The sequence below is a fragment of the Anopheles gambiae genome, chromosome 3 (assembly GCF_943734735.2).
Source record: "Anopheles gambiae chromosome 3, idAnoGambNW_F1_1, whole genome shotgun sequence".
In the NCBI taxonomy this organism is placed as follows: domain Eukaryota; kingdom Metazoa; phylum Arthropoda; class Insecta; order Diptera; family Culicidae; genus Anopheles; species Anopheles gambiae.
The window spans coordinates 82,896,639-82,922,647 of NC_064602.1; the positions used below are offsets into that span (position 1 = coordinate 82,896,639).

The 26,009-nt window shown below is 46.2% G+C and overlaps 3 protein-coding genes across 3 annotated transcripts in view; 1 reads left to right on the forward strand and 2 right to left on the reverse strand.

Moving 5' to 3' along the window:
* LOC1278351 (tyrosine-protein kinase-like otk) overlaps positions 1 to 11,870 on the reverse strand; it is a 68,919-nt gene extending 57,049 nt beyond the window's left edge. The window contains exons 1-3 of the mRNA XM_061653098.1: positions 10,707 to 11,870; positions 3,082 to 3,210; positions 2,803 to 2,991 (exon numbers count right to left, since the gene is read on the reverse strand). Coding sequence (XP_061509082.1) covers positions 2,803 to 2,991; positions 3,082 to 3,210; positions 10,707 to 10,812 — 424 coding nt within the window. The 5' untranslated portion in view covers positions 10,813 to 11,870. The remainder of the gene's footprint in view (positions 1 to 2,802; positions 2,992 to 3,081; positions 3,211 to 10,706) is intronic.
* Positions 11,871 to 12,309: 439 nt separating this feature from the next.
* Positions 12,310 to 13,593, forward strand: LOC133392679 (protein KHNYN-like). The gene has a single exon (XM_061653100.1). It carries the CDS (start codon positions 12,856 to 12,858, stop codon positions 13,534 to 13,536), a length of 681 nt encoding a protein of 226 aa, XP_061509084.1. The 5' UTR covers positions 12,310 to 12,855; the 3' UTR covers positions 13,537 to 13,593.
* Positions 13,591 to 25,330, reverse strand: LOC1278369 (sorting nexin-17). The gene is made up of 7 exons (XM_061653099.1): positions 25,169 to 25,330; positions 24,133 to 24,479; positions 15,816 to 16,008; positions 15,032 to 15,750; positions 14,689 to 14,940; positions 14,505 to 14,612; positions 13,591 to 14,426 (listed from the first exon to the last, which is right to left on the reverse strand). Exons 2-7 carry the CDS (start codon positions 24,193 to 24,195, stop codon positions 14,256 to 14,258), a joined length of 1,506 nt encoding a protein of 501 aa, XP_061509083.1. The 5' UTR covers positions 24,196 to 24,479; positions 25,169 to 25,330; the 3' UTR covers positions 13,591 to 14,255.
* Positions 25,331 to 26,009: the final 679 nt, after the last annotated feature.

Genomic DNA, 26,009 nt, shown 5'->3' on the forward strand with positions numbered 1-26,009 from the left:
GCAAATCGGCTACTAACGCGACGCTCAGGAGACGCTTCTGTGCACCACCACTATCACACCACTACACAACTGCACCGATAGTACGCTATTTCCAAAACAAAAAGAAAGTCCCTGCTGGCTCTGCATCACCACTACAAGCGCACCAAGAAGTTTCATTCGTTCAGCGTCGTCGTCGTCGCCGTCGTCGTGTGCGGTCCCTAACCTAGCGGAAGCAGCAGTAGCATACCAGGATGAGCTATAAAATTTTATGGCTCTTGCCCACCCCTGCAAATGAATTCCCTGCTTTGCGCGTCGTTCGGCGTATAACAGAAGCGGCTGCTGTGCTGCGTACAGCACCGCGGTTCCCTTCTTCGAAAGAATTGCCCTGCAACTGCTCGGTAGTCTGGATTAGTCACCGGGTCGTGTTTTTTCTCCACTGCCACGTCATTATACGCAAACGCACACTGGAAGAAACGATTCCTTCCTTCCCTCCAAGAACCCTGAACAACGGAAAAACAGCTACAGTACTAAAGACAATGATTGCTACTCCTGGTTTGCGTACCTTTCCCACACGCCGAGCAGCCGCCGAGAACGACCCCTCCGAGTCCTGAAGGATTGAATTGAAATGCATCCCGACCGGCCATTCAAATCGGGCCAGGTTATGTGTTCTGGCTTGATTACATTTTCCTGTACGCCCGCGTACCACGCGTTTGGACAAACACCAGGCTCCTGCTCTCTCGCTTAGGGCAACTTGCTTTGCTTGGAGTCTCGGTTTTTTTATGACCATTTAAAACAGTTCGCCCTTTGCAACGAGGGGGACCGTTTTGAGTTTATGGCACCAGACAAAACCGTACGATACAAAAGGGAGTAGACAGGAGGACTCGTTAAACAGGATTAGTCGTGCACACAGCCAGTCGTCGGTAAAGATTTTCTCATTTCTCTTTACAGCAAAATACATAATAACAGCACACACACAAAGGTAAAAATAGTATTCATTAAATGATTGATTTTGTGATTCCAGTAACTTCTCCATAGGAAGTTGGCGCTTCGAGACGATCCTATTATTTTGATTACAATAAAAAAAACCCTCCAACTGGCTCGTCACGCTTTGTACGCTGTTTAAAAATGAAACAACTTCAAACACTGGGCTTATCGCCACCAGCAAGGGCGAAGAATATTTTATTATCTCCGTTTCAAAACATTGGGTAGAGAAGAGAGCATAAACACACTCCATTCCGGCAGCAGATGTAACACGCTGGATGAAATATTAATTCCTGTTTAATCGTGTTAATTATGCATCTTGCCTGGTGGAAACGAATGCAGACATTGTGTTTTTCTCCCTCTCTGAAGTTCTGTTGTCTGCTCTGCTGCTGATGTCTGCAAATGTTATAATTTGCTGATTTGAGAAGCGTAATTCCAACGTGTACATCATGTAGATGTATCATTCCCAACAAGCGTTCCAGCGTATCAGTCACACCTTGTTGGAGTTGGAGCTCGAAACAAATAATAACTGCTTCTAGGGTCTTTTGCAGCAGTCTAAGTAAAGCATACTACCGAGTTTCGAGGTTCTTGACTACAGATGCGCACGCAAACTTTCAAAGTTGACAATTCTTGAAGCGAATTGTATCTATTTGCCCCAACAACTATCAACAGTGGCCTAAAACAACAAAACTTCTTCAAAACTGCTCATATTTTGAATGCATTTTGGCTGAAAATCGCTTAATGAAACTATGTTAGTCGTCTTGAGTGTGTGAGTGTATGACTCGGTGGGTTCCTATGAGGATTTTCCAATCACTTGCTCGTACAATTTATTTCATTACACCTATTAGAGTAAAATAAGGTACTTCCGTCCTTTTCAAACCGGTGTTAGGGTAAGAGGGAGGACTTATCATTATCATCATATCTGACTTTAACGGATATTCGAGTAACACCGATGTCTACGAACCGCGAAACCTCGGCAACAGACTGTACAATCATCTCGATAAAGAGCTGCTGAGTGGATGGGGCGAAAAATTAACACACACAACCCATTCGCTGCCAAAATCCCACGGGACAGCCTCTGGTGCAAGTGTTAATATCTAGGTCAAAACAGACCATCCAAAACCTTGCCCGGGTATCACACTTTCCCATTTGCGCGGGTTTGACAGATCTCGCAGAACACACATGTTCAACGCTCCCTTGAATGTCTACTCCAACACAGCACGCACGCATACGATGAATTAATGCGTATCCCTGGAACCCTGAACACAGACTCCGCGGGCAAAAAAGAGTGTGAGCCGAAAACAGGGAACAACACGAAAGCTCCCATCGTTGGGAATCTCTAATGCCTCTAGGGTGGGATTAATTAAATCTAATATTTTTCACCATCTCTGCCCACGTACGTATGCTTGTGTTTGCTGGACTGGATCCTCGGGAAATAGGGACAGGTTCAAATTATGGGCTGTTTTTTTTTGCTACGAGGCATTAAATTCTGTGTCCAATGCCGATTGTATCCAATTTCGAGTTCGGTGTATCTCGGTAATGTACGGCTCCAACTAATAGAGTAATAATTTTGACCAGCACGTGACCCTGTGTCCCCGTGGGGTGCCCGACGGTTTGGGACATTTTATTCTTTCCGCCTTTATTGTCATGCTGGCAGGCAGCTGGGGAGCTTTCTGTGGAGTTTTTGGAGCGGAAAGTCATCCCAGATCGCTCGCACGCTGGGTTCCTGTGCTGTCCTGAGGTGTACATATATTTGTGATTTTTGTGATAGGGCGACGGCATAGACACTGTGTATGCAAAATTTGCTGTATGCTCCACTGCCCGAAGGTCGGTCTGACTTACCGATAACGTCCAGCGTAGCGGCGGGAGATGCCACCCGGGCTCCGGATGCTCGCGCCGTTGCCAAACACACGTAGTCGCCCCGATCGAGCGTCCCGTTGACGGCACGGATATGCAGATTGGAACCGCTCTGGTAAATGCGTTGCGGTGTGGCGAAACTTAGCCGCTCGTGTTTAGCCGGAACGGGAATGCCTGTGAAATGGGGCGGTTAATTATTGGCAACCTGGAGCTGGGGCGGGGGAAGCACACAAAATATGTTCTTTGGGCGACTGGCGGGCTTACCGTTTCTGGTCCACGAAAAATCGATCTCATCGTCAAACATTGCCCGGCACTCGAATGTGACCGGTTCACCTTCGAACACCTGCCGACTCTCGGGTGTCACGGTGAACTGGAACTCGCACCGAACCGTATCTGTGGGTGGAAGAAACGAGAAACGAATGAGTGTTGCTGGTTTTGATAAGGCAGGAATAGAAACTAATGCGAGGGAAAAAAACCTCAAACGGGGAGTGCCAATAGAAGGAACACAACAGAACAAGGCAAGTCTATCAGTAGCTCTTAGCACCTTAGGTTCTACTCTAGAGCACTACCAGCCAATGCCGGTAGGACTTGGTTGGCAGGACATGGTGTTGTGTGTTCTTCGGTAACAAACTTCTAATCTAACCTTTCTTTTTTTTTCTTGGTTCAAATTTTGGAAATTCTACTTGCTCCAGAGTTGCTTCAATCGGGTGCGGCAAACCGGAAGCCATGTCACACAGGGCACTCTCCACCCCTCGCCCGTTGCTCGTATCGATAAAAATGTTAAACGATTTTCTATCGGCACGTGAAACTACTGTCATCAAACTCAGCCCAAGCGAAGGTGTTCAGGTGTGACAGTGGTTGGCACCGTAACTGCCCCACGAGAGAGATTGCCTATCGTGCACCGGGGTCAGGGGCGGGGAAAATGGTTTCGCTTTAGTTCCGCTACCAGCAGAGCGGACGATCCCAGGCGTTTTTTTTCCTGTTTTTCGGTGGAACCAACAGCGGCTGACAGCATAGCTGGGAAGTGATTGGTTCCTTAGTCAGCAGGCAAACGGCGAAAGGTTTGAGCGGGTTTGAACTGATTCTTTCGGGGAGATTCTAGATAAGCGACAAGGACGATGATGACGACGACGGCGACATGGCGTCCCGGCTCACGTCATCGCTGTTCCCGGCTCCGGCTGTTTCCGAATGGGGATTTTATGGAATTCGATTTTCTACTTCCGCAAAATACTACGCCGAAGTCACACTCTGCGTACGTAAAAAGGGTGCAACGGTGCTGGTTGCTGGTGCTGGTCCCCGTTCTATGGGCCCCTACCATGTGCACATGAATTTTGATAAGCTTTTGAGAGGAAAATTATGTTGTCACACCGTTGCGCCGTTAAACGGTGAATAGAGCTTTTGGGTGGAGGCTAGAATAACGATTGGCAGTGTGAAGATAAAGTATACTTTATGCAGTACCTAACTTTTCGGCATAATGTTATTTTAAATTTGCTTTGCCAGGATTTAATGTACTGTGGTGTAATAGTAGAGGTGAATGGTGTTTGGTAGATTTTGTTTATTGTATTGGCAAACATATTGCAATAACTTTTATATTTTAATATTCTATTCTATAAAATCATTCCACATTTTTATAGTATTATTGGTTTAATATTGATTTGCAACAGTTTGCACGGTTGACTTCGTATCGTGTAGGCTATTCTATTGATTTTCGTTGATTTCAAAGGATATTTCGTTGTGGAGATTTTCGTTGATTTAATATACACCATAAGGATATTCCGACTCCAACTATTGTTAGTCAAATTCCGACTCTGGCAAAATGGAAACCATTAGTTCCGCCCGGAGTCGGAGTCTTCCGGAGTTGAAGTCGTCCGGAGTTGTTCGAAGTCGTCCGGAGCCGCCCGAGTCTAATGGCGTTGTCTGGAGTCGTCTGGAGTCGTCCGGAGTCGACTAGAGTCGTCCTGAGTAGGATTCGTTGGGAGTAGGAGTCGTTCGGAGTTGTTCAGAACCGATCGGAGTCTACCGGATTCTGCCTTCAAAACAAAGGCCTATATGCGAAGTACACGTGTAGAGTAAATGACAAAAAACACAACTCCAGGCCGATTCCTGGCAATTTCAGGCGAATCCGGGCGATTCCGGACGGTTCCCGACGATTCCGAACGACTCCGGATAATGTTGACATTCAGGAGTCGGTTCCAAGATTGGCGAAGTCGGATCGGAGTTGACTAAGGATGTTTGCCAAATAAACCCAGGCCAGGGTCCAGGGTCGGTGTTCTCTTGGACTGACAGGCCTTCGTCACATCAAATATTGTTGTTTTCTTTTTGTTATCACAGTCTCAAAAATATTGTTGCAATTAATCACAATTTACTTCAACATATATTCTTCAGATATAAGAATCTTGCATTGAATTTCGGACAGATTTTAAATTAAAGTGCTGTACTAAAAATCAAAAGTAGTAAAACATGAATTTGTTTTAAATCAAAACGGTCTAATAGAGAGTGCTTTTTTAATACAAATATAATTTTAAACTCCTTTTTCACTCCAACCGATATCAATTTCGCCCTTGCATGCTGATCAAAGGCTTTAAATGGAATATGAAATTGTATATATTTGCACAAACCATTTGTGATACATTCCGATAGAGGCATTCCTTTCATAATTAATGTCCATTTACCTCTGACTGCACTGCACGCTCTCGTATTGGTTTTGCCAATAACATCAATAGTTTTACTCTTGATTCTCTTTTCCGTTACCCTCTCATGTTTTGCCATGATTGTTTACAAACCAACGCATAATAGAGTGTGCAAAAAGAAAATGGTAAAATAATGTATTGAAAAGGATTTGTTTATTATGTACCCCGTACGAACGGGAGGCATTTTTCCAAGCTATTCAAGTGTCCATGAGATTCAATAGAACTAACCGTGTGATGCATTCGTCCATACATTGAACAGTAAACTTTCCCCAACTGTCATTCTGAGTACGAAGCTCGGCAGTTCCAGTCGTGAAACGTTCATTTGCAATAAGGCAATAGCTGGTATCGCGAAAGAATTGGTTTAAAATTAACAGTCGTTAAAAATTAACCAGAGTCGTTAAAAATTGCTAGAATTTGGCATCGCGGACGCATTGAGTTCATTTGTTAATTTTAACGACTGGTCCTATGCCGTCGTTAAACAAACGACTGTCAAGAGCGTATGCGATACAAATTAACAGTCGTTTAATTATACTGCTCGAATTTTTTCCCCGTGTTTGCCTATATGCGATATCGAGCAGTCGTTAACTGTTTTGACGGTCGTTTATTTTAACAGGAATGAACAACAAATGAACTCGGTTAAACCAAAATGAACTTTAAACGACTGTTAAAAAGAGTTCATTTATTCGCGATGCCGGCTAATGTTTTGCGCTGTTGTGGAGCGAAACCAAAAACCATTCGCCAAACCAAAACGTCGTTCAATGAGTTTTAGTTTCAATTAAAACCGTACCTACCGTAATGAAATAAGCATTACCTCGGAATTCATTTTCCGCACCAACAAAAGCTGCTCACAGCCAGCTTTGTAAGCAAAGCTCCTAGCACACGGTTTTGGTTCAATGGCCCCGTGGCGGCCCAGTAGTCTGCCAGCCAGCCAGCTTATCGTCTAATCGGGCGGACATGATTTGTGTCGCGAACCCTTTTTTGTGCGTGTATTTGTACACATTTCCATTTGCCCTTAGCCGTCCATACACACCCGCGCGCACACCCAAACACTAATCCCCGTGCTACTCATTAGCACAGAATCCATCATCATCCTCGCAACAATAATAATAATTTAAACAAAGCAAAAAACAGCACACACACACACATCGAGCCGGCTTTTCAGCACCATTTGACCCGAAGGCTTATCGACGGGGTAAAATCATCCACCACCCACAGCTTTGCCGCAAAGGGAGGATTGCGATCGAACGGGAAAGGCAGGGCAGCGAAAGTAGGAGCAAGCAAATTACAATTTATTGCATACAAATAGCGTAGCGAAACTTTTTAATTAGAAGAGCGTCCTCATATCCGCACAGACACACACACACACCGCATTTGCCAACGCAGCGCAAATGAATGAAACCCCATTCACGAGGGGATGAATTTCGATGACGGCCCACCGGCCGGATTAAAGCAGACGGCTGCGGGAGGCTTGCGTTCTTATGCTACACTTCCCCCGGACGTGCATCATCGCCCCTTGGCCTGCACAAAAATAAGGGCTTCAAATCAGCCGGTTGCATTCCACACACCGACTGGAGGAACTGTTTTGCACGGTGCAATGCAAACCGGGGGCCCCAGCGTTTGCTCTTGCGCACTGGCAACACTGTCATAAAAATTAATGAAGCATTCCTCCCCGGGTTGCGTTCCGTTTGTGGCACTATACCGTTTTTCCCCGGGCAATGTTGGTAGCGGAAAAAAACAGCAATCACACCGGGACACTCGGTTGGGCTGCAACAACAACAGCGCAACAAACCAAAGCAAAGAGCGAATAAAAAGAGGACACCCAACAAACGGCGGGGACACAAAACAACCGATCACTCCAGGCGGCTTCCCTCGCTCCCGCCTAAGGTGCAGCTCTTTATTTGCCATTTTTAATAGAAGCGTGTGTGTGTGTGTGTGTGTGTGTGTGTGTGTGTGTGTGTGTGTGTGTGTGTGTTTTAGTTGTGTGTAGTGCACGATTTGCGATGACAAAACACGCCAACCCGGAACTCCTTGCTGCTGTACTGGCTGAAATGCTGAAAGCAACCGTGTGCCGTCTCATCCCGCCGACATAAAGTCACATATTTCGCACTTCCGGCCAACTGTCTTCAAAACTGTCTCTCCCGCGATTGTTTATGCCAGCTTGAGGGAGCCGAATTTGGGGACAACGTTTGCATTGTTGCTGTGACCTGCTTTTCCGGTCCAGCCGGTGAAGCCAACCGGCAAACCGGGGGTCCTTAATATTACCGTTTTTATTCGCCCTGTCCCGAGGTTCGCGTGTCGATGAAAGCTTAATCCTGCCATTTAACGGAACTGTTTCGTGTGTTTGTTTGTGTGTGTGTGAATGGTTGTTTTGCTTTACTCTTTGTTGTAAACTTCTCGACCAGTGAGTTGGGAATTTTTGAAGAAGGGCGGAACCACGTGGCGCCAGTATTCGGGTGCGTGCAGGTGTGCGATTTGTCACACGTGTGCTGCTCCGATCTGACAATGGCAGAAGGTATAAGAGCTTTTCTCCACCGAAAACAAAAAAAAACAAAAAAAAAACAAACTCCCCAAAAAGGTGTCTCGAAATGGAAAGCCTCACACACAGGCACACGCAGACACTCGCATGGAGTTAGGATTTTGGCAATGAACACATCGTTACGCCGGTGGAAAATTTCATTCCCCACCATCGCGCTCTGGTGGATCGTGTCTACTTAAGGGTTTGCGTGCTCTCATAAAAAGTAAGGACCGCGGCAATCATCCGCGCCATCCACCAAACGACGGTACAAGATTTTGTACGACGTGTACGAGATGGTGTTTTATTTACGGCGCGCGGGCGCTGTCTTGCTTTTTTTGTTTGCGAGCAAATCCATTTTTGTTTGGCACTTTTGCGCGTTAGATAAGTGCTGAAAAGCACTGCACAGCCGGAATGAATTGGGTCTTTTCGTTTTATCTGCACCGGGGCAAATGAGATCGGTACTCCGCAATCTGTCTAAACTGTGTGCAGATTTCATCAGCGTTTGCAGGAGTTTTATGAATCGGGCGAAGCCCACGGGGGATCTAATGCAAAGAACGGACCGAAATGATCTCGGTCTGAGGTACCGAGGAAACAATTTAATTAGAATTTGCATGGAAATAAAACATGCAGACAATTCTTGATTTGATAGAATAAAAATTGTTGAGAGAATCGCTTCCAAGTGTTGAACATCGTTGGCGGAGTTTATTTGGCCTTGTGCATAAACCAAGCCATGAATCGCTCTCTCTGGTCTTTGAGTATACTTATGCTACAAGTATTGAAGTGGAAGGTAATGTTTTTTTCGAATTCAAGGTTTTTGGGATAAAATAAGGACCCGATCTGAAAATTAGCCCACGTTACATCTAAGGCGGGTTTTGCAATTGAGGTCTACTTGTTAAAAATGCTTTATTTTTAGTATAAAAAAATAATATTTGCTACAATTTCAACAATGCACATGTTTCGGGATATCTTTTCAACTCATTGACGAAGAATTGATTGACATATACCAAATCTCAAAAAAGAAGAGATGTTTCAAAATGAAGCAAAGTTATGCGATCCATCTCAAACCTAATTTTAGTGGAAACGGATTCAGGAGAATCCTCTCAATTCAGCTTAACCGGCTCTGGTAAAACGCCCCTTCAGAGGTCTTTAAAATCACCCTTTTGCGAACATATTGGCCGCCTGGTGTAATTCTGATAGCCTTAATGTCCCTTCGAATAGATCTTTTGAAGCGTTACGCAAACTTCTTGACATCCTTTTGCCACTTCAATGTTTGACCATATTCTCAAAGCGGTACGCAACAACTTAGAGCTTTTCTTGTTCTCGGATTTGCCAATTTGCCCCGTTGATGGACAGTTTCTGTTTTCTTGGGAACTATATTCTTGGGAACTATGTAAACTTGTAGAAGATAATACTTTTCCATGAATATCACCTACTGGAACATCACCGTTACGAATCTGTGAAACGAATCTTGCAGTAGAAGTGTATTTTTTATTTCCAAAAACTACCTCTTCAAACCTCTATAAAACTGGACTGTGACACAAAATGATGGTGGTTCCGGTCTAGTTCACAACCTTCCGACTAATCCTCTCAGTCCTGCTGACGTCAATGGGCACAGTAGTGTCACTGTACAAACCACACCTTCTTAGTGGATGATCAGAGGAACCGGAAGGCGTGTGTAATCAATACAATGCCATATGTTTGTAATTAATTAACCACAACTAGAAGTGGCTAGTCTGGTTTGCTAAAGCTGATAATTCAAATCTTCAAATCCCAAAAACAGATTAATTAATAGCAACGTTAATTTCGAGCAATTCTACTGTCGAGCAATTCTAATCAAAAAAGCTAAACAAATTCACTTATCAACCGAATAGAAGTTCTTGAAGTACCACCATCAGTAATGGAACAACTTCCGTTTGTCATCAAACTATAATGAAGACAGCAACAAAAAGTACGCCTTTTTTAAAGTATACTTCTATGTCTCTCTTGATAAGAAGCTTATAGCTAGTATAAAAAGAAAGAGAGAGACAGCAGTGGAAGTAAAACGGGAGGCGACTGCGAGGTCGTTCAAACACTACCGGTGGGCGCTAAAGATCACTCGAGCGAGATAAGCAAAAGGTCCGTTTTGGCAAACATCGGCAAAACCTTAACGATTGAGCCTGAGGGGGGAAAAAGAAGAGTCACACACTAACTGTCGTCGTCGTCGTCATCGTCGTCATTTGCCGGCGTATTCGTTCTCGCCACCGTCACCGTCGTCAGGGCAATTGGTTTCTTATCGCTCGTTTCGGTTTGATGTGCCGCGTACTTTAGTGCCGCTCCGGTGCAATTTGGACGTTTGTTTTAATTTTTGTTTCGTTTGCTTTCTGCCACAATCAGTACTGCTGTACCGGCAAAAAAGAAAACAATTAATACGCGACAGTACATCCTGAAGATGCTCTAGTTATTTTAAGTATCGCTTCGCGCGAAAGACAATCCCAATCCCTTCCGACATCGCTTTTAATCAACTTAATGTCAAGAAGTCAGACAACGTTTGCCGAAGGACGGAGCTACCCTTTGCCAACAAAAATAGAACCAAAAAAAAACAACCAATCAATTTGGAAAGAAAGCGGAAGGAAAATCGGATGTGCACCTTAGCTTCCCCTGCGCTTCCCTCCCCCGCGTCACCAATCGGGACGGTCGATACCTACCGAGCGCAAACTGCATCAGCACCACCAGCACCGGCAGCACCATCATCGTCCAATTCAATCCCGTCATTCTTCTACGAATCACTGTTCCTGCTGCTTTTGATTGCATTTCTGCACCGGGATATGTATCTCGGGCTCTTCCGCTGCTCTCCTCTCCAACAGCGCACAATGCACCTTTCTTTCGGAGGGGGGTTTTTCTTGCTCTTGCCACAAGAAACTACCAACCAAATTGCACACGAAATAAAAGAAGTGAAAAAAATAGCAGCCCTTTCAATAAAATATCGAAAAGCTGCTGCTGGCACTGACTGCAAAACAATTCCTTCCTACTTTCTCTCTCACACACTCTCTTTCACTTCTCGCTCACTCGCTTTCGGTGCACTACACTCTGGGCAATGCAATCAACGAAACTGCATCGGTCGCACGTCGAATTAATGCATTCGCTCCTACTCTCTCTCCCTCTTTCACTGGCTCTGTTGCCTTATCAACTGCCGAACAATGCACTGCTGATGCTGCTGCTGCTGCTCGACGAACTGCATTTTGATGCACTTTTTGGCGAAAAAAAAAACACCTACGGCTCTTCAAATTCTTCACCTTCACCACATTTGCGCGTACGTTCACTCACACACACACACTTAACACCACACTAACATAACACACACGCGCGCACTATGCTTTGCTTTCAAACTGCCAGCCTCCTTTGTTGCGGCACCGAGCCAGAGAGACTTGACTTTCTTGAGCCTGATATGCACAACACTTTTGCTCTGATTGTGTATCGTTTTAAAGCACGTTTTGCATTCTACCCAGAGATGGGGTTGGTCTGTTGGTATTGATTGAAAAGAAGAGTGTGCCCTTTTCCCCTAAACCAACGGCGCTTGTTACTCGTTTTCTAAAGAAAGTGTTTGCCGGCTTGGTTCTCTGTAGCGAATTTTCCCCCTTCCCAATTCCAGCGGACACGCCTGCTGATGTTGTTGCCTGTACGACTTCCGCTTCAAACAGATGAGCTAATTACTGAACGCTACCACAGAAACACGGTCTCACTGCAGTTGCAGGTGTTAGCCGGCACTTTTGGATCAACTTTACACCGGATCGACCGGCTCGAGACGAGAAAAGAACACCCGTCCGACTTCCTCGCGATACGCAACGCAACTCATCTAACGCAACCGGACGCAAGCGAACGCAACACGCAAACGGCGCGTTTATGCTCTCTGCTCTTTTTTGTTGCTCTGGATTTGCTGTTTCTCTCTTCTCTTAGCCTCTCTCTCTATGTGATGTGGTCTGTCTGGATGATTCGCAATCCGGCCGGAAAGCATGCAGGGGATTTGATCCATTTGCTTTCCATTTTTTAGTAGAGATATAAAAGGGAATTTAAAAGTTCATTTAATATTGTCTTATTTATTCAACTTCTTCGAGTGCTTGTTTTCATTTTTTTATATCAATTTTGTGTTTTGTTTGTGGTTATGTTTAAAAATATCAAATTACTCACACACGTTCATGCTCTTTCTAATTTTTATTATCAATTTTTATATTTATTTTCCTTTATTTTCCTACCTTCCTGCAAACCCCTGTTCTAAGATGCTGCACATACAGAATTATGCTGAGAGACGCGTGCTCGTACCCACTCACACACACTCACACACTTGCTCCCTACTCTTGTCATCGCGAAGAGAGCTAATCTGTGCTCTCCATTTCTTTTTGTCTCTTTTTCACGGGACAAAAAGTTATGTTTCATGCTCATTGAGGGGTTTTTGGCGTTAGGCTCTCTCTTTGTTTACATATTTCTATGCCGGTGACGCCGTGAATTTGTTTGACGCTATCCATTTGCCGGTGTGGTTGTGTTGGTGTTGCGGCGTCTAACGTCACTGGCAGCACTGGCCAAACCCCCTACAGTCGGTAGCACAAAAATGAAGCAAATGAAAGCAAAAAATGAAAAATGAGGACGAAAATATTTTCCAATTGGAAAAATCACATTTCATTATTCACGTAAGGAATTCATCTAAGTAGCCATGTGATACGCTCTGGGTTTAGTTTCGGTGAATCCGTCCTATCCTGTAGGACGTTCTTTCGTTTAAAATCCATATTCCATTTTTTTTTTAATTTTCAACTAAATTAAAATAGTTTTCAAGGCTGTCCAATAATCTGCCAAAAAACAACCATGGCTATCAACGCCCGTAAACCTTCTGGCCGCGATGGTCCAAACCCGTTCGTTAACCGCAAAATTACCCGAAACCAAAGAAACGCTACCAAGCGGCCGGCACCGAAGGCACAACCGAGTAGGAGTCACCGCTCCGCTTCGCTCAGGACGTATCCGAAGAAGCATTCACGCCGCTCCATCCCGTCCAGCCCCTTCCATCATACGCGCGCAGCCATAACGGATCTGGACATCCCGCTAGACAGTCGGCGGCCGGTCTTGATCGATGGCGAGAATGTCGCTTACAACGACATCTCGAGCGAATACGTTGCCAACCGAATCTACCAAGCGTACCAGTGGTTCGCCGCGAACGGTCACCGGGCGTTGGTACTTTGCCCAGACTATCTGCTGGCGAAGCTGTCCGGACAGACACCGCACATGCCGATCGAGCTCATTACGGACATTCCGGATGAAAGAGAAAACCACGCGACAAACGTTGCATTCGAACTGACGCTGCTGCAACGCGCTGCGGACGAACAGGCGGCGATCGTGTCGGAACGTTCGTTTGCTAGCAGCTACCACAGCCATATTGACGTTGTGCAGAACCGCGTGGTCGGTTTCACCTTCTTCCGGGAGTCGATCTTTATCCCGGTCGATCCGTACGGTCGCGCTGGTCCCTGGTTGCGAGAAATTCTACGCAAATGAAATTCTTCTTTCAAACACGCACACACACAAATTAAATATAAAAGCTTAACCATATTACATCTATGAAGCATCATCAATCTCGATCAGCTTTCGTTTCGCTGTTTATTTCGGCACCAAGCGTCCGTGTGTGCCTATTTTATGCGCATTTGTCGCGCCGCCTGCTACTACTCATGGTTACACAGAATACAAAATACGCTCGTGTTAGGAGATTTACTAGGTCCACCCTGTGTGCATGTAACCCTTTCTGCTATCACGTCCCTGTAGATATAACTAACGTACAATGATAGGCAGCGCGAGAATGATGAGAACCTTTTCGTTTCACACCTAACAATTGCTAATCAAAACCCTTTTCTAAACGATTTGGAAAAAGAGACATGATCCAACTTTTTACACTTTAACACCATTGGTGAATGTAATTTAGTGGTCGCCGGTATTGCTTCGCAATTTGAAAACAGAATGTAAGCGAAACCATGCAGGAAAAAAGAGGTTCAGCAAAATGGAAGGATAGATTATCTAATCACCACCATCTACATATATCCTAAACCGTATTACATACTACTACGAGCACGAGTTACAAAACAAAACCGGAGGAACCGAAAGGAGGAGGCGCTGAAGCTCTCACAGTCACGCAGCAGCGCGCACACAACACCGCGTGTGTCTCGGTAAAGAGTAAATTCGATATCAAAATGTCACTGTGCTTCTGGGTGGCGAGCCGGCTTCTAGAGATCGTCGTCGCCGATCCACTCGAACGCTTCGTTCTGCACCGAGTCTTTGCCGTTCTTGAAGCGTACCGTCGTGTTGAACTCCTTCAGCTTGCGCCGGATAAAGGAAGACCCGTTGTTTGTGGAGTGTTGTTGCGTCGATGTTCCGTTGTTGCTACTACTATCATTCTGCAAAGAAGGGCAGGACGTGGGGGAAAGGATTTAATACAATGTCTTTGTGATTATTAGGAAATATGGGTTGCTTACATTTACTAGATTGCAGAGAGTATCGGTTGAACTAGAGTCGGTAATGCAGTGGTTCGATCCATCCCGCCGAATGTAGGAGAGTGGTGCATACTCCACATGCTGTGGATTCTGAAAACAAAAGGGAGAAAACTGCGTTAGTAACTGCTGAAGCTCGTTTCTCGGTCTAAAGCCACTGCTGCCGCACCTGCAGGTGTGCGGGATCGGACCCATTCTTCTGGTTGAGCAGCTCGTCGACGATCGACTGAAGGCACACGGACATAAGCATCGACTGTTCGCTGTAGATAGTGATCCACTTGAGCTGGTTCTTCGCCATCAAGTACTCGAACGAAAGCTCCAGGCTGATCGTGGACGATGATGATGATTGTTGTTGCTGGTGCGACGATGATTGCTGCTGTCGACCGTACCCACCACCGGTGGAGGATTGATTGTCCTCATTCTTTGCGAAAAGTAAAGATCAAAAATCGGGCATTACATTTCCCTCCCTTTGTTACAAACGCCCCCCCCCCCCCCCACTCCCTTCTACTTACAATATGAATGGGGGTGACACGCCAGCACCGGATGCGCGTGACTTTGAATTTGGTTTCCTGCATCTCCTTGCCGACGTACGTGAGCAGGTTGAGCTCCTTGTTGCCGAGCACAACGGTCGCGACCGTGTTCGGCTCGGGATAGTCGACGCAGGCGCGCGGAAACTGCAGACACCCGTACAGCGGTAGCTTCCGCACCACGTCCAGATACTCGCTCTTGCTGCCCCGGGCCTGCATGTTCGTCAGCTGCTCGCTCTGGTCGCGCGTCGTCACGATCCAGCCCCGCTCGACGTCGCTCATCGCCTGCAGGTAGAGCAGATTGAGCGCGATCCGGTCACGCATCAGCTCGAGATCGTAGCAGGCGTCCCAGTAGCCGGTGCGCAGCACCAACTTGCAGTCGTCCCACCGCTTCGCCGAGATGTACGGCGCCTCAAACTCCATCAGGCGCTTCACGATCGTCAGCGCGCCGCTCGCCTCCTTGCGCATCAGGTAGAGCGCAAAGTAGCAGGCCCGATCCTTGGGCAGATCGATCAGGGCGCACGCCTTCTCCAGCACCTTCCCGGTGCAGTCGGTGGTGTAGACGCTGGCCGATATTCGGTACCCGTTCATGAGGTAAACGTCCAGCGTTACCTCGCTGCACTCAGTGAACGAGGACTCCTGCTGGGCGTTGAGCAGAAATGCGCGCAACAGCTCCGACCGGCATAGTACCGGATCTTGTCCCACTGGAAGAGGAAGAGACAATGGTACAGTAGGTGGCTTGGGGAAGTAATTTACCGGCGCGTCTTACCTAGCTGTATGTAGCGCTCTAGGCTGAGCCGCCTCTGCTCGATTTGGTTCGGCGTGAGGGAGAGCAGTTTCTTTGGAGGAAAGCTGGGCAGTGCGATCGACGGGAGGGACCGTTTCAGCTGCTCGTGCAGGCTGTGTAGCTGCTTGTAGCGAAGGCAACAGTGAAAACTGCCATTTATGTGAATGTTGAAGCCCTGTTTTGGGTAGGAATAATGAACAATATTGTACATTAATAAGGACATAAAGATAAGTCTGTTAGAAAATTTATATACCAGGGTATTCGAATTGGAAATGTAGAGGATTTCAAACACATTATTTTAATTTGCAAAACTGATGAGGAATCCCATTGGTCCAAATGAAATTACTGTCAATTCCAATCCGTCTAATCCAAAAGTTTGGAGACCCCTGGCCTTATCGATTGATGTTTCATTATTGGTAAACAAGGAATTTTCAGATATTCCATCGGATATGCCAGTGACGGGGCGTCGATATCCCCTAAAGAACAATACAATAAATCTCAGAAATGCTTATTCCGGAAAAAAACCTGATCCATGTCATCACTTAAACCCGACCACAAAACTACAGCTGTTGCGTCCAGCGACAAAGCTCTGCAGCACACTGCAACAGGACTCTTTCTTTCGCCAGTTGGTAAATATTTTTAAGTTAAAACAAGAATTTTTTAAGCTGTCTTATGATTTATTTTTTCGTTAGAGACGCTAAAAAATCCGTCACTTGTCGTGGGCTTTGACGAAAGAGTGACCTTGCATCTTTCGCTTAGCCTAGATCGGGATCCTTCGGGAATGCTCAACCCGATCAGTGACCCGCTGCGCAAAGCGACGGAAGAAATCATGGAGTTCTGAGAATTTTATCATGCCCTCTTTTTCTCTCCAACGGCAAATTTGTCGAGCAGCTCGTCGAGCTGCCCGTCCCTGGCTCCGCCTCATACCCCTCGCCTGAGCGCGCTGCCGAAGGTTTGAATGTGTTGGTGCGTCAGACGGCCAATCGCTGTCAGCCGTCGTCCGTGCTCTTTCCCTCCCTAGTGCTATCTCTTTCTCGCGTGTGGTCAATGCTCGCGAGCTGTTGTGGCGCCTAAAAATGCCGTTAACAAACATTGCGGCGATGAAGTTGCATTTTCACAAATCAAACCAAAAAAGCGCAATGAGTTCAAACGCTGCCACGTAAAAATGACTATGGAATCGCTAGTTCACGCAGAAGGGTTTGCTGTGCAATGCACTTAATTCTAATTCGCACTAACACGCCCGCCGCTGATTTTCATCAACTTTCCTTTCCACCAGCATCTAGAACGTAGGTTGGAAAGTTCACTGGCAGTCCCTGGGGCCTGCCATCGATCTGAACGTGTTAAGCATTAAACATAACTTTGTTACACTAAGCTAAGCGCAGCTGTGCCGTCTGCGCAAGTGTATGAGCGTGCGTGTGTGTGCACAACTGTCGCCAAATGTGTTTTCTTCCGGGAGCCCCAATCTTTCCGGGGGCCCTTGTCGCTAAAACTCTGTCCACTTGTAGACATACGGCATACTACAGACTAGAGATCTTCGGCGACCGCCTAGTCCGCCTACCGTTAGGTCCACCGCTGGTTCATGACTGGGTTTTTGTGGAGGTTCATCCCCCGCGTATGCGTATGCACCGGGCAGAAGACAGTGTTGCAGTATGCAAGTTGCCCGCACCGTCATCTCACATCTTAACAGCATGTCCGTCATGGGTTCTAACCGCGTATGAACCGTCCGCCGTAGCAAGGGCTGACTATCCGGCTACGTGCTACTCAAGACTTGAAAAGGCCGGCATGATCGCGTTGGCTATTACCCCAATAATAATAATAATAATACTAATAAGAACTTAGCATAGCAGCCCACACTCGGGGAAGGTTTTTGTTTTGACTTTGGTGCTGCCGGGTCTACCGCTGTCGGGCGACAAATGCACGGAATGCACTCGACCAAAACATGAACCTACCGATCCGAACCCATTCCAAGCCATTGCCGGTCAATTGGCGTCATGATAACTACTCCAAACCAACAAGCCACCAGATTCTGGACGGACAGGTGCAGCACCATACGCGCACCGTAATAAACAAATCCAGAATCCTCTTTTGTATGGTTTCAATTCAAAATGTTGTTTCCACTTGCGTCCGCTAGCTGAATTAGAAATAAATGTGCAACAAATCACACGCACGTTTGCTTAAATCATGTGTCTTTTTAATACCCCCAACAGCAGAGCCGATCGCAAAGATGCCAATGCCAATGGTTGTGTTGTCTCTCAGGTAGCGAGATTGAAAATGCGTGGTATTTTGTAGCCGCAGCGGATGAAAATGTACGCATCAGAATCAAATAGTTTTGGGGTTTCCAATCGCACGCACACACACAAACACACAAACACGCGCGCGCAAACTCACACACAAACACGCACGCGCAAACTCACACACACACACACAAACACACACACACACACACACACACACACACACACACACACACACACACACACACACACACACACACACACACACACACACACGCGCGCACATATGCATGAACGCGCGCACGCCAGCACGCACGTACGCACACACACACACGCACGTACGCGCGCCCGCGAGCTTGAAAGTGCGCACGCCAGCACGCACCCACGAAAGCGCGCTCGCGAGCACGCACCCCCAAAGTCGCGCAAGCACGCACTCCCCCCCCCCACTAGACCACCCCCCCCCCCTCCACTCATGATCGATTACGACTACCTTATCGGTAGAACGGTTGGTTCAGCTTTCTTGTAGCATCCTCATCCCTTGCGCCGGGCGGGGTTGGGAATCGCGACAAGATAGAGTGAATGGTCACTTTCCTCGCGCTATGTGCGTGTGTGTGTGTGTGACGAGACCCAAAAACTCGAGACGGATTTCAGCACTTAAAAAAAAAAATTTCATTGCCACTATACACTGTGCTACATGATGCTTAGAAGGTCGTTGAAGCATCAAACATGTTCAAATAAAAAATATTAGATTAGTGTTAGACGTTCTCCTACGCTTGTTTTAAATAGCCTTCTTCACCCTCAATTGGCAGGGGCATCGAATGGTCTCATCAGCAGCGGCACGAAATAAAATAAACCATCAATACACCGATAACACTTTGAATCCCAATCCAGCTTCTCCCACAGCGTCTCAAGGTCACACACAAATTAATAAATGCTAACACCCACCAATAACAATACACAACCGCAATGCACATATGAGTATCAACGCATACACCGCAACAGCCAATCAGCTGGCGGCGGAAGGCACGGGCTGAAGCGGCAAGTAAGGCAAGGTAGGGCGAGGGAGGGAGAAGAAGCGGACGAAAAAATGGGCGCCAATTTTTTTAAATTTTTTTGACCGTTTTTTTTTGCTTCGCCGCCATAAATAGTTCGTCCATTTCGCCAGCAGATGGCGCTAAACTTGCTCGACCCAGCGCAGAAATCGCTGAAGAACAGCGCGGGAGACCAGGCCAAATCTGCGCTGGCCAGCGCAGATTTTGGTGCATTTTCTGCGCTGGAAACTGCTCGAATTTGCGCAGCGGGTGATAGACGTTGACCACACTAAACACTGTCTGTGTCGCCCTCTTTCGGGAATCACAAGAAATAACACTGTGCCAGCGCATCGACTGTTAATAATAATTAACAACAGCTTAGTGTAGAGTAGTGATTCTAGAGATTCTAGCTTAGTCTATAGTTGACAAAAATCCGGTGTCGACTCCGATCAAACTCCCACAATTTCGTAACTGACATTTGACAATTTCGTGATGAGCTGAGTCGTCCGGAGCCTTCTCGAGCCACCCGACGTCGAAGTCATCCGGAATCGGATTCGTCCAGAGTTGGATTCATCCAGAGTCGGAGTCGTCCGGAGTGGTCCGGAGTTGTCCGGAATCGGAATCGGGGCAAGGATGCTGTCGCAAAGTATTATTACTGTCGCTAAGTACTATTCTTAGAAACAAAGGTCTCCGGTGGACTCCGACTACGACTGACTTCGACTCCGGACGACTCTGGACGACTCCGAGTTTGGGTAGAACAAGTGGTTCCAGTTTTGCCGGAATCGGAATCGGACCTACAAAAACCGGATTCGAATCGGAGCCAAGGGTGTGCTGTAGAGAGCACATCACTAATGTAGAGTTGTTAGTCCTCAATCAGCGAAACAGGATTAATCGATTCCAATTTCGTACCACATTGATCGCACTTCGCTACCAACGACCACATACATACGTTGGGACGTTGGGTGCAACAATGTTGCTGAATGCATGACTAGAACGTACTTCACACCTCATCCCTACCCCCGGGCGTAGTAATTATCAACTTGCTTGTATTTAAATTATTTACTTCCCATTCCCTTGTCGTGCAGGGTTTAGTGCACACACACACAAAAAAACGGTGCCTTTCAACACGATTACTCATCAGTTTTGTTTTTGCGGTTTGGATTCGCTCACGTCCATACAAAGCCGAACGATGAGTCGAGTGTTACTGGTGCTTAAAACCACCCTGCCGTTTAACTATTAGAGTGGTCGCGAAGGACAAGTGGATTTTGCTTCATTTCTGCTGTGTGTGTGTGTTTGAGTTGCGGCCGTAGTCTTCTTCTCTAGGCGATCATGCTCTCTTATCGCCGAGTGGTTTGACCGGCAGTTCAAATGTTTATACCATTCATGTGCTTGAAGAAGTGCAAGAAGTGGAAGAAAAAGTGGAAGTAAAATGGTTAGCTAATCCGAGTGCATCATCCGGGTCCAGCACAGAAAGGAACAACGGAGTCGATACGGTGTACTGGAATTTCTGATAAAATTAATCAGAACATTCAGAGAAATTTACATCAACAGTTCACAGATGCAATCGATCAATCGACCACAAATGATCAATGTATTTTCTCTACCGTTATTGGATGTTGGACGGCACACGGACCTTCTTGCCAGTATGCTGGGAAGGTTTTTTCCATGCTTCCCATCCATCCCACACTTCACTCGATGTTCCACCATAACCAAAATCGATCCCCTGGCTTCATTAAACATTCCATTCGCTTCGTTTTGCGTGCGTACGGGCAGTAAGACAGGCGAAGAAGGGCGAGGGCGCGCGCGTTGTTTATACTGTTTATTTAGTGCGTTGGAAATGTGCGCAGTCGAAAATAGATGTGTGCGGCCCAGCCCAGCCCCTTCCAAAAAATCTAAAAAATATATATATATGGCACGGGTCACAGCATAATTCCGTACCCGAACCTTGCATCATATCGAGCAAACACCGTTCGGACCGTTGGACCGTCGGGTTGGTTTCGACAGGAAATGGAGGCAGTAACACTAATAAAGGGAGAAAACGGGGGTTCAAAAGGAAAGGATTTCTGTTAGCACAAACAAGGCCTTTTTCTTTTCCGGTTGGTTTACCTTTTTTATGAAAAATTACAGCAACAAAAAATGAATTTTGTTTTACAAATTAATTCGATACTAGTGATACGACCCAGTTAACCAAAAATTGATTTTTCTAATTTTTCTTTTATCATTTATAAATGGTATTATTGTTTCTTTGGGAAGACTTTCACCAAACTTTGGGATAAGTGTATAAATTTTCTCAAGTTTTGGCATTTGTCTTCTATTTGGTGAGTAAACGATTAAAGCGGTCGTACCAGCTCATACAGCATTTTTCGAATTATTTGCACCAATCAGTTGTTCCTAGGGACTCTCCGAATGGAAATTGAAGCATTACGACCGTTCGACCTTGTACCGTTCCATACAATGGACCACATCAAGTCGGTCAGTGGTACAAGTGCACATACATATCTTAACAAGACGCCTGTCCTGGAATCTAATCTAATCTAAAGAAGGAGAACATAATGTACACATATTTCTCCTACGATCAACAGGTTTCTTCTTAAAGGATTCACTTCCTCTCGATAGAGCACTTATTAATTGTAGCCCCATTTCTTGTAACATTACCGAGGTTTTTAAAATATTTAATGGTACTGCCAAGGTGACTAGTCCTTAGCTCTGCTTTTGGTAAATAACTTTAGACTCTCAAAGAACACGGGACGGATCGATCTGTAGTCAGGGGCGGATTAGGCAGTGCGCCAAACTAAGCGGCGCCGCATGGGGCCCCGATTGAAGGAACCTCCCCTCCGCTCACATTAAATTTGCTTCACAGTCTTTCGTTGGTTTGGAGTTCCTCATATAAATTCTCGCTCGACACTAGAGAAAGCCCTACATTCGTGTGACTGCTTGGACTGTGACTCGTGTTAATCCACCACTGCCTGTAGTAATTTATGGACCTTAGGTACTGCCTAAAATCACCTAAGAAACCTTTTTACAGTTTTATATGCATCCCTTAAAAATAATCTGATTTAAAGCAACATAAGACGAAGTTAACGAAGAAACTTGCCACAATTAAGCCTGTAAAGTCCCAACAACTAGCCCTATATGGTTTCTCTTGTCCTTCATATTGTGTATTATTGCGATAGTTTTCTGTGAATGGGGCCTTTCACGATACTGCGCAGCTTTTTTATATCGAGTTTGACAGTTGGCAGCTGAAATCATGCCAACGTTCCGTACAAAACCACACACAAAACTAGCCTACGATTTTCAGCCTAGATTATTTCAGCCTCAAAGCTAGAATTAGATTCGAGTACCTGCACGAAAAAATGGCAAAACAAGGTTGTGAGAAATGATGCTGTCGAAAAGTATTACTGCTGTCGCTAAGCACTATTCTTAGAAACAAAGGTCTCCAGTGGACTCCGACTCCGGACGACTCTGGATGACTCCGATTTTGGGTAGCACCAGTGGTTTCAATTTTGCCGGATTCGGAATCGGACTTACAACAACCGGATTCGGATCGGAGCCTGCGATTTTCAGCCTCAAAGCTAGAATTAGATTCGAGTAACTGCTCGAAAAAATCGCAAAACAATGTCGTGTTTTCATTTATCCCAAGGTACATTAAAGAGATCAGGTGGTGGAATCTAGAATCAAAGTGCATGTAGACCAGGTGATCTCATAGCCTGTGGTTATTATCTAATTTGAACGTCACTTTTTGACAGGACGGTGAAAACTTTTGTTCAAACAGACTTTCTGGTAGCTTAAAACACTCTTAAAATCTTCATTCAGAAGCAGAAGCGATACAAATCAGCCTTCTAAATACATACACCTTGGGATAAGCCCACCTGTATATTATACCCACTTTGATAGCTGCTCGAAAACTGCTATACAATGCAAACAGCTGACAGGCTGTAATTTCAGCCTACGATCTTAAAAAGGAAAGGGCCCCAATAAGCAGGTTTTACGTAATAGGTTGATACGTTTAGTTGTAGCCAAACAGTAAGACTTCATCACCAGTGGAGCGTCGTGGGCATCTGTTGCATTCATTATTAAATTGCCATACTTCAGTGGGAGGATACACTTGCCTTATCGGCTATTCAATTTAACGCACGATAACACCCTTGATCAGGGGTGGGGAGCCTCGCTTGCGTTCCAATAATTGCAATAACATTTGCAACATTCCATATCACCCCCCAGATTCCACGGTCCAACACTCTCCCACCAATGCATGGAATTCCCGTTGTGCTCCAATTCTTACGCGTCACTCCGTCCACATATAGCTCGCATTGGTAAGAACCAGTGACCATCACGCACAGACGGAATTATCGTGCAAGATCTTGCCGCTGCTGCACCATATTTTATCTTAACAACTTGGCGTAGAACCGCACTGGAACTGCGAGATCACACGTCCTCAGCCAAAGCACTGAGATGGAGAGTTGAGGAGACTGGGTGGTGTTCAACGTGCACGACACAGCTACGGCCGTGTTGATGACCGATACGGCTGCGACGATGGCCCCGGAAAGCTAAAAACTTTCCAGCAGTAAATAGCAAATTGAAGAACGAAAGCGACTGCTGCTGTTGGCGGGTTGGGGATGGCCCCGTTTTCACCCTGCCACTCACTCGCACGCCTCATCGGGTTTCGTGCCGACGGAGTTTCTCTCAAGTGCAGCAAAACGCAAATCCAAGCAAGCGGGGCAAGAGAGCTAAAAAAACCCCCTTCTCTCCTTTCCACAATATCCCAAAACGCGCGATCATCTTCAACGCACACTCGGTCCGCCAAGAAAGCAATCAGAGCAGCACAAGCGAGCGCACAAGGGAGCTGTGATGATGTCCATAGTGCCGGCCGCCTTCACCACGGGCGAATAGATCCAATCAATTTGTCGAAGCGGGTTGCGGGGTGTTGAAAAGGGGAAATTTAATTGGATAAACCTCTCGATAGGCCGAGGAAGGAAGCAGTGTTGCCTCGGAGCTGCCACCACTTGAGCGTGCGTCTCCATGGTGAACCCTTACCGTGTACGATGATCCGCTCCCATCGGAAACGAACTCTTGCGTGCTGGGTATGGAAAAGTGCATCCTTCAGGGGGAGGGGAGGGTTGGTGTTTCCCGTGGATGGCCGCTTCTTTGTGATTCGGTGTACTACGGCGATGATAAATTTCGTCTCGGGGAGCGTGCGATTCTGGCCTCTCGTTCGGGTGGGGTCGCGTGCAACGGAGCAGCACAAGGGGTCAACATTCGCTTGCCAGCACTAACAGCACAAACCAACCAACCACCACCCCACCGGTCCGGGCGAACCTTAGAACCTTATTAGCGTTTTAGGCACCACTACTCCCGGGCATACGAAGGGTATCGTCTTCGCGCTGGACAGGGTTAAAGGGACGGGTGTTCATTACGTGTACGGTTTTAAGCTCTTTCTTCTTTTCCGACCCCAAAACGGTGTGTGTGAGTGTGTGTATGTGCTTTGGTGTCGGATTGCTTCGGCAGCCGACGGGTGTAATGGAGGGTGTACCGGTTGCTATCTCTGTCTACACAAAAATGGAACTGAAACACTGTGTCGTGCAACTGTTTTACATGTTTTTACGCCTCTCGCGCACCGTCTGTTTCACACAGTCCCTGGACTCAACCTCGCCGTCGCTACGCCGTGGAATGGATGGCTACGGAGCAGTTCCGTGGGTTTCGCCACAAACCACCATCCTACGCACTGAAGCACCACCTAGAGCTGGCGGTGTCACAAAACCGGGCTGCGACTCGTCCAAGGACTACTCCCTGCTTTTGCATACACACACACAAACACACACGCTCGCAATTGCACTTTGTGAGGGAACGATTGGCTTTAATTGAAAAAATATCCGCACAGATTAATCTAGTCACAGCCAGACACACGCGCGGGGAAGCAAGGCTTTCTGGGGTGTCTTGTCACCACACACTTTACCACTTGCTCCAAAGCCAGTGGTGGAGCTGCTTGTAAAAATAGGGTAGAGCTGTTTCAACCTAGCTTGCGAAACTTGGTTTAATCCTCGTCCTCGCTTTGCCGGACCGTTTTACGTACTACAAAACTTGTACAATTGCTCTGCAGCTCTCTATACACACACACATACGCACACACGCACTGCAGTAGCGGAAACCGACGACAGACAGACAGGACGGACCGACGGCGATGAGAAAGTGTTCAGAATTATCAACACAACCCACCACCGATTGGAGTAAAAAAAGAATAATCAACAACAACAACAAAAAAAACATTGGCAGTGCTGCCAGTGACGTTTATCAACCGAGGTGACAGGTTGCTTTGACAGATGCACTGTGGGCGGGTGGTCATGTACACAGTGGTTTTTGTTTTGAATTTTAAATTGGCGGTTGTTAATGTGAAGAAACAAATATTTACAGGGTTTTTCAAGTCAGTTTCTTTCAAATGAAATACAGTAGAACGTCGATTATCCGGTCAGCTCGGGACCGGACGGTTGCCGGTTAATCGATTTGCACGGATAATGGTCCAAGAAATGTCATTTTCATATAAAAATTATTATATTACTAGTTTTTGATTAGTTTTATGATTAATCCAACTTGAATAAATCGATTAATCGTTATTAAAATATTATTCTAATCAATAACTACAGGTTTAACAACTGTTCATGAACAAAAATGAATTTCGAAAATACCTTAGACACCTCAGAGCTACACAAAAATCTGGTTGCCCACTTGACTATCGCTGCAAATGTTCGCTGTACGTTTAAACAGCTGTCACATTTATGCGCACGGTTAAGCCGCCCGCCGGTTAATCCGCCCCCGGATAATCGACGTTCTACTGTATTTTGATGAAAGTATTACTATTAGTGCGGATGAAAACATCACCGCGTGGAAAATGTTATTCCACATCGATCTGACGTTTC

Bases quoted from the DNA above. Each gene is read 5' to 3' on its own strand.
- LOC133392679 (XM_061653100.1), top strand. From the start codon at position 12,856: ATGGCTATCAACGCCCGTAAACCTTCTGGCCGCGATGGTCCAAACCCG.
- LOC1278369 (XM_061653099.1), bottom strand. From the start codon at position 24,195: ATGCACTTTTCCATACCCAGCACGCAAGAGTTCGTTTCCGATGGGAGC. The intron at 16,009-24,132 runs GTAAGGGTTCAC...TACCCAAAACAG, and splicing joins GGAGCGGATCATCGTACACG to GGCTTCAACATTCACATAAA. The intron at 14,941-15,031 runs GTAAGTAGAAGG...CTTTTCGCAAAG, and splicing joins GTGTCACCCCCATTCATATT to AATGAGGACAATCAATCCTC.